Source organism: Nymphaea colorata, chromosome 4 (genome assembly GCF_008831285.2).
Source record: "Nymphaea colorata isolate Beijing-Zhang1983 chromosome 4, ASM883128v2, whole genome shotgun sequence".
In the NCBI taxonomy this organism is placed as follows: Eukaryota; Viridiplantae; Streptophyta; class Magnoliopsida; order Nymphaeales; family Nymphaeaceae; genus Nymphaea; species Nymphaea colorata.
This window is the reverse complement of record NC_045141.1, coordinates 26,636,214-26,648,569: the sequence shown is the minus strand read 5'-3', so window position 1 is coordinate 26,648,569 and position 12,356 is coordinate 26,636,214. Positions and strand designations below refer to the sequence as shown.

Below are 12,356 nucleotides of genomic sequence, written 5' to 3'. Positions count from 1 at the left end.
GTTCTAGAAGTGTTAACGTACACATGCTTTAAGTTTAAGCCATTAAGAACTCTCTATTATGGGTCTTACGCCAAAGCAGCCGTTTTAAAACGGGGCGATTTCTTTCAACCCGGTTGCCATCGAATACACAAGAAAAACCTGGGGCTGGGGTGAAAATTTTCTATTTTATGGGGCAACTTGTCGTTGGATTTTTTCCCTTCCCCTTGTAGACAATTTGTTTTAGTTGTTTATGAAGCTGATCTTATTTGCCGTGTTTAACTTATTTGTCGTGTTTAAATATCCATTGGGTTGTCATGTAACACCTCTAGAAATTTAGGTATGCATGGAAAATAAAATTTAGTTATGTAAGGAAAATTGTAAAAGATCTTTAGGGATTTATAAAAAAGGTTGTTGAAGTGATTGGTTATCTTAATTTTTAATTTTGAGCATTTTTAGGATTAGATACAAAACTATTAAAGACGGATTGAGATCTGCTGGAGCAAAACTCAAACTTTAGAGTATAGTTCAACACTTGGACCTATGTAACACATGCACAGATATGTGTATCTTAAAGGGGGGTGGTTTGTAACACCTCAAAAAGTTTAGTCTTGTTTGAAGATTGTGAGAAATCTTCATGCGCTTATAAAATAGGCTTATAAAGAGGTTGTTGAAGAAGTTAATTGTCATGGTTCTTTAACTTTTTTGGAATTGAAACTGAAACTGTTAAGAAATAATAGATTGGGATCCGCCAGACCAAGGACTCAAATCCATCCAACGTCGATGTTTTCTCTCACTGCCGGTGTATCACTCGGTTCTTATCAAATCATTCATCTTTGGTGTTCCTTGGAAGCAACTGAGATGTGGACAAATATAGATGTTGATATGTGCAATGTGGTTGGGCAAAGAAAGGCACAATTAGCTATTTATCTTCGTATGACGTTTGAAAGCATGAAGATGGGGTGGCCACGGGCAATCCTGGTAGGGTTATATAGTTATAGACTGAATTGAGGTTATATTTTTTAGTGATTGTGTAAATGAATGCATATCTACCATAAATTGGGTGAGCTGGAGGAATATTTTATTCTATGTTATTATTAGAATAAGAGACTAGCCGTCTCCAATAGGCTGACAAGAACTTGTTTTACCACACCCATGTCGGCAGCCACAGCAATAAATTTGGTAAACCTGACCATTAATAGTCTGTGATTAGGTCGTGTAGGGACCCTTCAAGCAATTATTTTGGATAACCATGAATAGGGACTGGCGCTGGGATTTGAGAGCAAGTTTGACTCAAGAGAACTGTTTGGGTATCGGATCATATCAAGGAACAAAACTCAATCTTCTATCTGCAAGTTTCCTGCGCCTGCTTTGTTGGTTAGCTGTTCTATTTCTTAAGTACAGATTGAGAAAAAAAAAAAAAAAAACTAAAACACGGGGCTTGGTTATGAAGAAAATGTTGACAGTGGGACCTTTGAAAACCCTCAAAACGTTTGAAAGAGAAAAAAAAAAAAAATCAATTTCATGGTCAAATATGAATCTTGACTGAAGTACAAGAAATTTGGTTTGCACTTGTTGAGATAACAACATCCCTTGTGTAAAATATCCTGAGAAGCCGACTGTAGCTACCATTTGGAGGAAGGGATTTTCTTCCCTCTGTTTGACAAGTTATCGCCAAGTAATTGTGAGCATCGGACGGATGCCTACAATCAGATGATCTGCAACCACTTGCACTAGGGATAGCGTGCTCGTAATTATTGGAATCGACCGAAAAAACATTGGTTGAAAAATTAAGTTTGCTTTTGATTTGTTTGAACGGTTTAAATTAAATTTTATGAAAGAATATTTAGCAAATTCTTATGGCAACAAGATTTCTTATATGAAAACGTATAAGAATGAACGTGTAATGGATTTGCACTGAGGAGAAAGGAAAGGGTAGGGCTTCGGCTCTCTTTGTAGGCGATTCTACTCGTGAAAGAGAGAGAGCCACTTAGAACTTAAGTCAGGCAATGAACTCAAAACAAATTGACTTGGAACCATCTTAAAAAAGAAAGAAAGAGAGACGAATTAGTTATAGATACATTTTGTTAAACAAAATTGAAGAAATCGAAAAATATATAAAAAAAAAAAACTTTATTATCCTTGGACGCTTCTAACAGTTCTTCAATGATGCTTTGAACTGGTTCCCAACCACTGTTGGGATCCGTGAAAATCTCAAATCGTTCCATGAAAAGAAAAGGAAGCCGTACCGTAAGTGGCTGTGGTCATCAGCTATTGAGGGAGGGGGAGGCTTTGCTTGCTTAGAGAGGGCGGCATGGCTTCCACAGAGCGTTGGTGCGGGCTCCTGAAGGTTCCCTTAAACCCCAAAAGTCAGACCTGCTTCAGCGTTGCAGCCTCTCTCTGTCTCTCTCCTTCCTCGAAGACATTAGTCGTGAGTACACATCATTCTTCCTCCCTCTTTTCCGAAGGTGGAAGGAAATACCCCCTGAGTTTCCCCAGTCGATCCACTTTTGGAAGCTGGAAACCCTAATGGGATCTTTTAAGTTAAAAATCGAGCCTTTCAGACCCTAATTCTCCTTATGCATAACAAATCCTCCATTAAATTCTCCTATGTTCCCTCTCATTGGCCCATGGATTCGCTGGTCTTTGGCAGATTTTCTTTCCATATGATCTCAAAATTTTGAACCACGATCCTGGTTTTGGGGAAAAAACTTGGATACTTTATTATACTCGTTTCGCCATATCCAAAAACAGATCCCGCTTCTTAGCGCCCAAGTTGCTCTCCCTTCGAATTCGACGGGGGAAAAGTGCTGATTTTTCACTGACGATTTTTTCATGTTTTTTTGAAGACTAAATTTCTGGCATATTTTGCTCGTGTTGTGCCGCCATGAACTAAAATCTTCTGTTTTTCATTTCATTTCTTTCCGTGAATGTTTTAGGCACCTTCTGCTAACGCCATATTCTTCAATGGAGATCGAGTTCCAGGCATGGGGAACCCCGTCGTTGAAAAGCTTTCCAATTTGCAGAATATCGCTTCGATTCTCGTCTCAAAGCTTGGGGTTCGTGTCAATGCATGGGTTGTAGATGCCCCTCTGTTCAATGGACCCTTTGCCGTCTATAAAGAATTGATTCCCACTATTAATTCGAGGGGAGAACCTGCATCTTATGTTCCCGACGGGTTTCCTGCTACGAGTTCGTTGCAGTTGCTTCTTTTCAATTGTCTTCAGGAGGTAAATCTTCAACTCCATCCAGTACTTAAGAAAGAAAAGAACTCTTTCACTACATGCATACTTTTTTTTTTTTTCTCTCTCTGTGGAATTCTGGAGTGTCATGCTTAGATTCCTATGTTGATTCTAAAACATTGTTAAGAGACTTAGTGGGCGTGGACTGGTGGAGTAGAGAGCTCTTGTGTGTGAGTGTCATGCTTAGATTCCTATGTTCATGTTTTGTGTTAAGGATTTAATGGACATTATATCAGTGAAAGCTCTCGAATAGGAGTCAAAACATAAAGTGATATTCATTTATCACGAAATTGAGAAGATAGGTCTTCCTTTTTGGTTGCATTACAGGCATAGCAGCTTTAGATTAGCTGCAACTGGACTCTCTGCATTTTTCTTTTTCTTTCCGCTGTGACATTCTTGTCTGTGGAGAAATTCAGGCATTCCCCAATCCTTTTTGGTCTTGTTATTTATGCTTCTTGTCTCTCAGATCACGGTACTTGTTTTTGAGTCATCTTCCCTTTCCAAGGCCGAGAAGATCGTTTCCTCCGTTGAGAAGACCTCTTCTACAGAGCGACATTCAACTCCTGCATCTAGTACGTGTCCAAAAACCATTCTACTCGGATTCAGTAAGGGGGGTGTGGTCCTCAACCAGCTTCTGTCTGAACTTGCCTCTTATGAGAGTCAAGAACGCCACCATCTCCAGCACCAAGATCACATTCTACCCCACTCAATGGACGAATTCTTCAAGAGCATTGTGGAGTTTCACTACATTGATGTAGGGCTGAATTGTCCGGGCGCGTACCCAACAGACCATACGGTGATCAACAAGACCAGAAAGTTCGCAGAGGCTAACAACAATACGATCCGCTTCGTGGTTCATGGCACCCCCCGCCAATGGAGTGATTGTGGCCGGCCATGGATTCGGGAGGACAAGGAAAAATTTGTTCATCTGCTCGGGGTTGAATCTAAATCAAGCAATGGTAAATTGCATGCATGTGAAAGGCTGTACTTCTCAGAGCAGCATCCGAGTTTACAGATGCACTTCGAAATAATTGAATGTGTAAATCTTGGTTAACAGTTTGTAGTATATTACAGATGCACTTTGAAATAACTGAATGTGTAAATCTTGGTTAACAGTTTGTAGTATATCCGTATTTTCCCTTCGTCCAGATGTGCTCCCTTTGTTTCTAATGGCATGCTTGATTACTGCAATACTGCTTTCTAAGTACTGGTGTCCGAGTTGACCAGGGTGGACTTGGGCAGCAGAAAACTCACTACTCAAGAATGTGAAGCTTCTTTTTCAGAGACTGACTTCGCTAGATTTCAAGCATAAAAAAAAAAAATTATACAACTGTGAGGCTAACATCTATTCGGAGTAAAAAGTTCAATTTTAAAAAAGATGCTTTCACTTTGTAATGACTAATCATTCCTTCTTAGTTTCAGTCCAATATATTTTGAGTTTTTCTTCTCTCTGCTTTACATTCAAAAGTATTTCTATCTTAAATATGCATTGAAACTTGTTACTATGGTTGATATGGAGATGATCTGAGTCCGTACTCAAGGAAATCCAGCTTGTGGTGCAAGAGCATGAGCGCCTCCTCGAGCGCAGCCTGAGCCACGTGTTGGTTGAGCCTGTCTGGCTGCGGTTACTTGAACTTATTTGGACCGGCTGGCGAGGGTTCGGCCCAGCCTGAAGTCCAATCCCGACTGCGGTGCATTAAGCATTATTTGCCCCCCGGTGCTTGTAATGCAGCTAACTTAGGCGGGCGAAAGAACCCCATTTTGGGTTCGGATTAACCCTGAATTCAAGTCCGAGACATTATCTTAACCCAAACAATCGACCGAAGTAAAATGATGATGTAGCCGAGTGGATCTAAACATGGGCATCGGCATGAAAAAATTGCACTCGATTGGATCTTTCCTAGAGATGACTTGAATCGTCGGCAAAATTCTAACTGCAATCAGTGTACAATTCAAATCTGTGAATTCAATTCATATATGAATGTACGTTCAGGTCTTAATACGAATTTCAGAATATCAGATTGGACTCAAATCAGATAATTTTGGAAACTACCTATTCTGTTTTGCATATCTAATATCTGAAACACCTCCAGCATCTTAATTTTGGATCACTGGTTGTCAATTGGTTGGCGAAGGAGATATCCAAAAAGAAGCCGAAGCTCCTCCCCCCCTTCTTCCTGTCCCTGGGGTCCAACATTGATTCGGGATTTAGGTAAACTTGCTGTTACTCTCTTCAACTCAAAAGTCGCAGCTGTCAATTAATTAACCGGGCAATCTGGATCACTGCTCATCAATTGGTTGGCCAGAGAAATCACGTCTGACATTTGATAATCAGATCATTACTTATCATCCCGAAAGCCGGAACAAGGACAGTCTCACATTCATGTCCACGACCTGTTTTATTCCGGGAAAAACAGATCATTGATAAGAAACTTGCCCGAGATTTGACATTCCCGAATTGATCCAATGAATCTTTTATTTATCAGTGCACCAAATGCATGTTCAAGAATTTCAGCGAAGTCATGACAACAATTTTACGAAAATGGAAAAAATGATTAGAAGTATAAATGCAGCACAAGTTGGCAGATGGTTGGTAGCCGATTATTCTCTCTTTGGAGCTCCTCAAGATTATGAGAAAAAAAAAAAAGAGAATCGGTTGAAGAACTGGATCGGTCAAATATTCAACCGTAGACCCTAATTGGAGCTACCGTTTTATTGGAAAAGTCGATTTTCTTCTTCAAAATTGTTGACTCAGTGGCACTTTATTATTTATTTGAGTTTTTTTTTTTTCTTTTCTCATATCCAACTGACACATATCCCGTGGTTCTAAAAAAGACAGCTTGTAACAAATAATGAAGAATATTGGCCTTTTTATGTCATCACTGTTCTGTTGCCATCCTCATTTTTAAAGTTATCCACGCAAATTCCAAGCTTCTGGACGAGTTGAATTTGAATAGCATAACATAATAAAATAGAACGATCTCAAAACTAGGAAGGTTCGTTGTTTCCACAAAAATTAAAATAAAGATGTTTGATATGAAGGATACGTAACTGTCACGCATATTATTAACTTTATCTTGATTGCCTTGGTGGCTGATGTGGGTTAAAGAAAAAGACTTATTCTGAAAGTATTATGTAATGAGATTTCTAGATAAGGATGTTAAGCAGGATAATAGTCTCAAGTGCATGTAATTGGAGGATTAATTAATGCAACACACCAAGATCAGTCGTTTAAGCAAGCCCATGGATTGAAGTTCAAGAAAACAAAGCCATCTAATTGAAAAATTAATACCATCTTGGTCAACTACTGCAGTAGGCCGCGTTTGAATGCATGGTAATTAAATACTCGGGCAATAAATAAAATGTTGGGTATTTAATACAGGGTGGCTTCCAATTGAAACACAAGTTTCAGGGATATAGCATCTTGTGTGATGACCTGAAACATTTTAGTTCAGTTCAATGTTTGTTTGTGGACGGGAGTTTTCTTGATTCACATCTTGATGTACAAAAGGGCTGAAAATTTTGTCGGGGCGGGCGGAAATTTGTTGCACGTTTGATTCATGCTGGAACTTTTCACAAATTTGAATTAAAGTTTCAGCTTGACAGTGGAATATCCAGGTTTTCAATATCACTGTGCTTTGATGTCATCAGGACCCCAAAGTGGTTTTGATTTTCCAACAGCCCACGTTAAACTCGGCCGATTTGATCAGATCAATAGAAAAGCAATGTTGTTAATATCGTTATGATGCATTATATCGATGGATACGTATGACATCGATATATAGGGCCAATATATGTTTTTTGTATTTTATTTTTCATTTTAATTAATTTTTAAAATTTTAATTTGTTTATTAAATCCATATAATAAAAAAAAAAGCGATATAGATTGATATGTACGTAGCAACAAGCATCGAATGTTATGTTGTAATATTAACGAGCAAACAAACATGCGACCCTATGAGCACAAATTAATACACACACAGAAATGGTGGAAACATGCGGCAATAAATGAAGGGGGAATTGCCTTTTGGAAGCAACTTTGACGAAGAGTCTGCGCAGCAGTCCGAACGATCTTAGAAAAATCTCAAATCTCTTGGTTCATCACCCGCAACCTACTGATTTGCTTCAAATCAAACCTCATGTCCCAAAAATATGTTTCTTTCTTTCTCTTATTGACACTGCTGCTAACATGAATTCTTTTATAAATAATACGAAGAATTGTTCAATGGTCATTTTATTTATTAATTGAATCATTACAGGAGCAGTTAATTTCCTCAGTTACCGTTATTTTCTTGCCAATCATGAAGTAGGGACCCAGTCTTCCCTTTTCGTGTTTTAGTTATACCCAATCCGACTTTTGAATATTTAGTAAGTTAGATTGAAGAATGATCGAATCGAAGTGCTAGGCGTGATGTGGTGCGACTTATTCTAAATCGAGGCGCTATGACCGAAAGGAGGGGGGGAGACCTGCTAGCCTTTTCGATACGCGGACCTTTCCGATCGAGTCAACCAGACCACGCCTGCATATCCACTTGCGAAAAAGGCCCCATCGAGGCAAAAAAAGTTCAGAGCTCACGTGAGAGCTTGACTTGTTTGAAAGAAGAAACAGTTTCGTTCACACTGAGTCGAAAAGTTTCCTTGACCACATCTCTCTCTCTCTCTCTCTCTCTCTTTATATATATATATGTATATATATGTAGTTTGGTATATTGAGAATTATGAAATTTTAGAACTAAAATGCTAATTTTTTAAGAAATTAAAATCATTATACAATTTTATTGCCAGAATTAATAGGAGACCGAGACTTGGAATTTTGATTGCTTAAAAGACGCCCCCTTAGAGATCATTGAATAACTTTTATTGTAGAGTAATCAGATCCCTACTTAATAAGCTTGTAAAAGCATTATTATAATTTCACCATTTTAAGGTGTTGCCATGTTTAAGAGGGACGGTTATTTGTTATTTTGAGTGTAGCGGTGAACTTTGGTTTCGGAACCACATAAAATCCTTTCATCTCGTTCCTAACACACACTATATATAAAGTGCAACAAATAAACCAACTATTGGTGGAAGACTTGTTGTTTCTTCCATTGGCCATGGATATGAAGATGAAGATCAGATGCATTCACCAAGCAGCCGTCAACGACATAAAGCTTCGTTGTGTACCACTGGTGATACGTGTTTGTTTTCCTAGTAAAGTGTGAAATTATGACAAAAAATCTCAGAGTTTTGCAATGCTTTTCTTGGAACGTCGCGTTTGCCATGATAATACGTTTGATCCTTCTTATTCATTTACAAAGCCAAAATCGACAGCGAAATCAGACGGGTTGGGTTCTCGGGTATGATCAATCAAATTTTATGTATTTACGTGTTTCCGAGTCCACATCTGTTTCGGTCGTGATTAATGGAAGCCTGTTATTACCTCATACATATTCTTATAACAATCGTTCATACTTGAAAAGCAAAATCAGATTAGTTTGGTTATTCTGGATCAATGCTACACGAGAGTTGCCTATCCCTTACTTATTGGACTAAGATCATCGAAGAGAATAGTCTCCCACGTTTGAACGTGGAGTTTCATGTCCGGATACAAACAGCGCAGGACAATGACGATTGCCGGGGGTCGATTTCAAACCGTCATTTTCAATTTCTACATCGTTGGCACAAAACGAGGGGCCGTTCATTGTTTTGCATATAGTTGGTTAACTGCTTCAGTCTGTGTCCCTAAAAACGTATATGTCTTTGAGTTTCCAAAAGCATTCTTGTCAAAAAATTTATAATATATATATATCAGAGATCGTTCGATGAACACAATTTCAATTTTAATATTGTTGTGTTTTCGAAAGTACGTACAAGGATTACATGCTCTTGTTTTAGAGAACATGATGCATTGATATGTATGTATTATTTTCACTTCTATCCATCAAAATGCTGGGCATAATCATGCAATATAATTCTACATCTTTCGTCTTCTGCATTAGCACTTGTTAAGAAGACAATGGTGTTCAGCTGGTTTAATCTCTTTGGCAGCGGATTTAAGTTAGTGCTCCAAAAACAGCACTTTAAAGCAAAAAAAGAAAAAAACTTTTGATAGTAAATTCTAAAAATGTGTGGGCCCGTTAAATGAAATTAAATGAGAAGGCTAGGCGTTGGCGGAAATTTTCCAAATTCAACGGTAATACAAGGGGAAGAGTCGAGGAAGGAGAAGGGTCCCAAGACCTGGGCGATTGGTTTGCGGACTGGACTGGATGCTTCTTCCTTGCTCCATCCTCCGCCTTCCGCCTCCTCTCCTATTTATGCTCCTCCTTCTCCTCATTTCCATTCTCAACCTCTGGACCTCACACTCTTCCTACTTCCTTTTGCTCTCTCCGCCTGGCTTCGTTTCCACTCCTCCTCCTTCGCACTCTATAACTCTTACCCATAAAGGTCTTCCATGGAAGCTTCCAACTCCGACCTTTTGGTGCTTGACAACATCAGCAGCTATGTGCTCGGCGAGTTGTCGCCTTGCACCTCCTTCCTTCTCGATGATATGTTAGCTCGATGTGGTTTCCCAGGTTTCGGCTCCACCATGACGGTTTCCGATAACGGATTTGATGGTTCAGATGTTCTCTCGGAGAAGTCCTGTGCATCCGTGGCTTCCGGGTTGGGAGATAACGTTATGGTAGGGAAGATGCATGAACTCAGCGATTCATCGCGGAATTCTCAAGGCCTGAAGGATTCGAACTCGAAATCCGGACTTGTCGAACCGAAGGCTGAGGCTTTCGACATTTCTTTTGAGACCGATCGATTCCCTGTGGTCTCTGGCTTTGAATCGCCGATCTGGGATGTTCAAAAGATCGGCCTCCAAGGCTCCTTTAGTGCCGATGCTCACCGGCTCGCCGGTGGAAGTTCCTCTACCCTAGACGAGAGTTGCGGTACTGTTGCTACTGCTCTCCCCGGCGGTGCCGTCAAGCGACGCCGACCTGCACCGCTGAACATACAGGCGGCGCCTTCGACACAGGAAATACACTACCGGGGTGTCAGGCGTCGTCCATGGGGGAAGTTCGCTGCCGAAATCCGGGATCCCGCTAAGAACGGGGCTAGGGTTTGGCTGGGGACATTTGACACGGCGGCTGAGGCAGCCCGGGCGTACGACCGTGCGGCGTTCGAGATTAGGGGGTGCAAGGCCATCCTTAACTTCCCGCTGGAGGCCGGCCGGTTCCGGCAGGAAAGCGGATGCGTAGCCAGCAAGAAGAGAAAAACCGGCGGAAACGAGTCAGAAGACGCCAAGCCGGTTGTGGCCAAGAAGAAGCACCAGGAGGCGGTAAAGAATCCTGACGCCGGGGTACCGGAGGGGGCGCCTCTCACACCGTCTGTCTGGTCCAACGTTACTGAGCTCAACGGGATCTTCACCATCCCTCCGTTGTCTCCGGTGTCCCCACACCCCTACTTGGGATATCCACAACTCGTGGTCAGTTAGAGGTTCTCATTTCGGTGCGTCCGTTGCCTGTCGGAAAAATATTCCAGCGCGGCAGGAAATTGAAATATTCCAGCCATGGTAACCACATTACTGTTCCCAAGCTGAAACGGGATGCAAATGTAACATACCTGTTCATTAAATCCATTGTTTTTAGCTGTTCTTCTTGACATCAAAAACTGATGTCCATTAAGAACAGAAAACAGATTGTTGCATACGTTTAGTGTTTCTTCAAAATTATTTCCAGCAACATGTCGAGAGATTATCTTCTCCAATAGTTTCAGAGGAAAGGTAAAAACCAATTCGATCTAATTTCGAAGACCTGGCCCAATTTGACAGAGTTGATCAGAGGAAACACGTATCTGGGACCCGAAATCGCGTGCCTGAAAACATCTAAAAAAAATTAAAGTGATATTCCGTCGTTCAGTGTGCAGTGGCTCAATCTTTCGCCATTGACGAAGCCTGACTTGACTGAACCTATGGTCAAGAATTTGGGCTAATAACAATAAATGTATCCGCCCGTTTGCATTACCTATTGGCATGGTCTAATAAACAAAATATAGAACCTCAGGTGGGGAGGGTGTAAAATGTGACAGTCGGAGGTCTCCAGAAATTGTTTGAAGGAGTGATAAAGCATAATATTCGGCTTAACCTTTAGAAACTGCACCATCTTTAGTTCTTTGCCAATAAATTATTCTTATTCTTCTTTCGAACGGGTTTGCTTTATTCCTCCGTTGCCTGTCGAAGAAATATTCCGGCGCGGCAGGAAATTGAATAAGAAGAATAGAGGTTTTCCTCCGTTGAGTGTTTAGGCCAACCCTGTTTGCATTATACGTTCACCACTTACGGTGATGCATCTTGCTGGTCAAACTCAATGAACATTAGAAATGGTTTAGTTCCAATCTACCGGATGTCTTCCAACTAACCAAAAATTGATAACATTAGTGACAACTAATTCTTCAAACATTTTTCATAAAGAACAAAAAACTCTCAATTGGCTCTCTCTCTCTCTCTCTCCCTCTCTCTCTCTCTCTATCTATACATATATATATATATATATATATATATATATACACACACACACACACACACCCCACATAGATAAGGTATAAAAGCCAGACCTCTTACATTTGTGTTAAACAGTGTTCTAAATTAAATGTGAACATTTTAATGTGTTTATAAGCACTAATTTAATATAAAGTGTGTTTTAGTTTAAGTCATTTTTGTAAAGAAAAAAAAAAGGATGCTTCTACTATCAAAGTTTTGATGTTATAAAAGCCGTTTAACTTGGACTATAAAAAATATATATTTAAGTAAGAAAACAACTAACTTAATATATGTTTTTCACCTAAACACTCTTAAAGATCATATCTATAAGGTTATATTATACAAAAGATATATTTTAATGGATCTGGTTTCTGACTCTTACCTAAGTGATCTGGTTGTTATGGCTATCGAGAGTCACCCAACTTACTCATGCGAGTCATTCGATTCATCATACTTAAAGATAAAGAGAACAATATTTGTTATCTAGTATTAATTCAGACCTCCTTATCCTTGTGTACCCTAACGGATAGCGTTTTTAGTAGAGAAATGGCACCGGGATATATATGTACTCGGACTCTGAGCGCCGATTTGAATCAAACCCAATTGAGATCCGTGCAGCAGAACCAGAAAGCTCT

At 40.0% G+C, this 12,356-nt stretch overlaps 2 protein-coding genes across 3 annotated transcripts; both read left to right on the top strand.

The window, feature by feature from the left end:
• The first annotated feature begins 2,161 nt into the window (after positions 1 to 2,161).
• On the top strand, positions 2,162 to 4,366 carry LOC116252334 (uncharacterized). Of its 2 annotated transcripts, none has more exons than XM_031626511.2 (3): positions 2,162 to 2,407; positions 2,916 to 3,206; positions 3,724 to 4,366. In XM_031626511.2, exons 1-3 carry the CDS (start codon positions 2,291 to 2,293, stop codon positions 4,270 to 4,272), a joined length of 957 nt encoding a protein of 318 aa, XP_031482371.1. In that variant the 5' UTR covers positions 2,162 to 2,290; the 3' UTR covers positions 4,273 to 4,366. The 2 variants fall into 2 exon arrangements, with proteins under 2 accessions (XP_031482371.1, XP_031482370.1); XM_031626510.2 differs by having other exon boundaries at positions 3,685 to 4,366.
• A 5,166-nt stretch (positions 4,367 to 9,532) lies between these two features.
• LOC116252973 (ethylene-responsive transcription factor 5-like) lies at positions 9,533 to 10,950 on the top strand. The gene has a single exon (XM_031627643.2). It carries the CDS (start codon positions 9,652 to 9,654, stop codon positions 10,675 to 10,677), a length of 1,026 nt encoding a protein of 341 aa, XP_031483503.1. The 5' UTR covers positions 9,533 to 9,651; the 3' UTR covers positions 10,678 to 10,950.
• Positions 10,951 to 12,356: the final 1,406 nt, after the last annotated feature.

What these genes read in the sequence shown, in the direction of transcription:
- LOC116252334 (XM_031626510.2), top strand. Translation starts at nt 2,291, where the DNA reads ATGGCTTCCACAGAGCGTTGGTGCGGGCTCCTGAAGGTTCCCTTAAAC. An exon ending in CTTCCTCGAAGACATTAGTC is followed by an intron (nt 2,408 to 2,915) that starts GTGAGTACACAT and finishes TGAATGTTTTAG; the next exon opens with GCACCTTCTGCTAACGCCAT. An exon ending in TTTTCAATTGTCTTCAGGAG is followed by an intron (nt 3,207 to 3,684) that starts GTAAATCTTCAA and finishes CTTGTCTCTCAG; the next exon opens with ATCACGGTACTTGTTTTTGA.
- LOC116252973 (XM_031627643.2), top strand. Translation starts at nt 9,652, where the DNA reads ATGGAAGCTTCCAACTCCGACCTTTTGGTGCTTGACAACATCAGCAGC.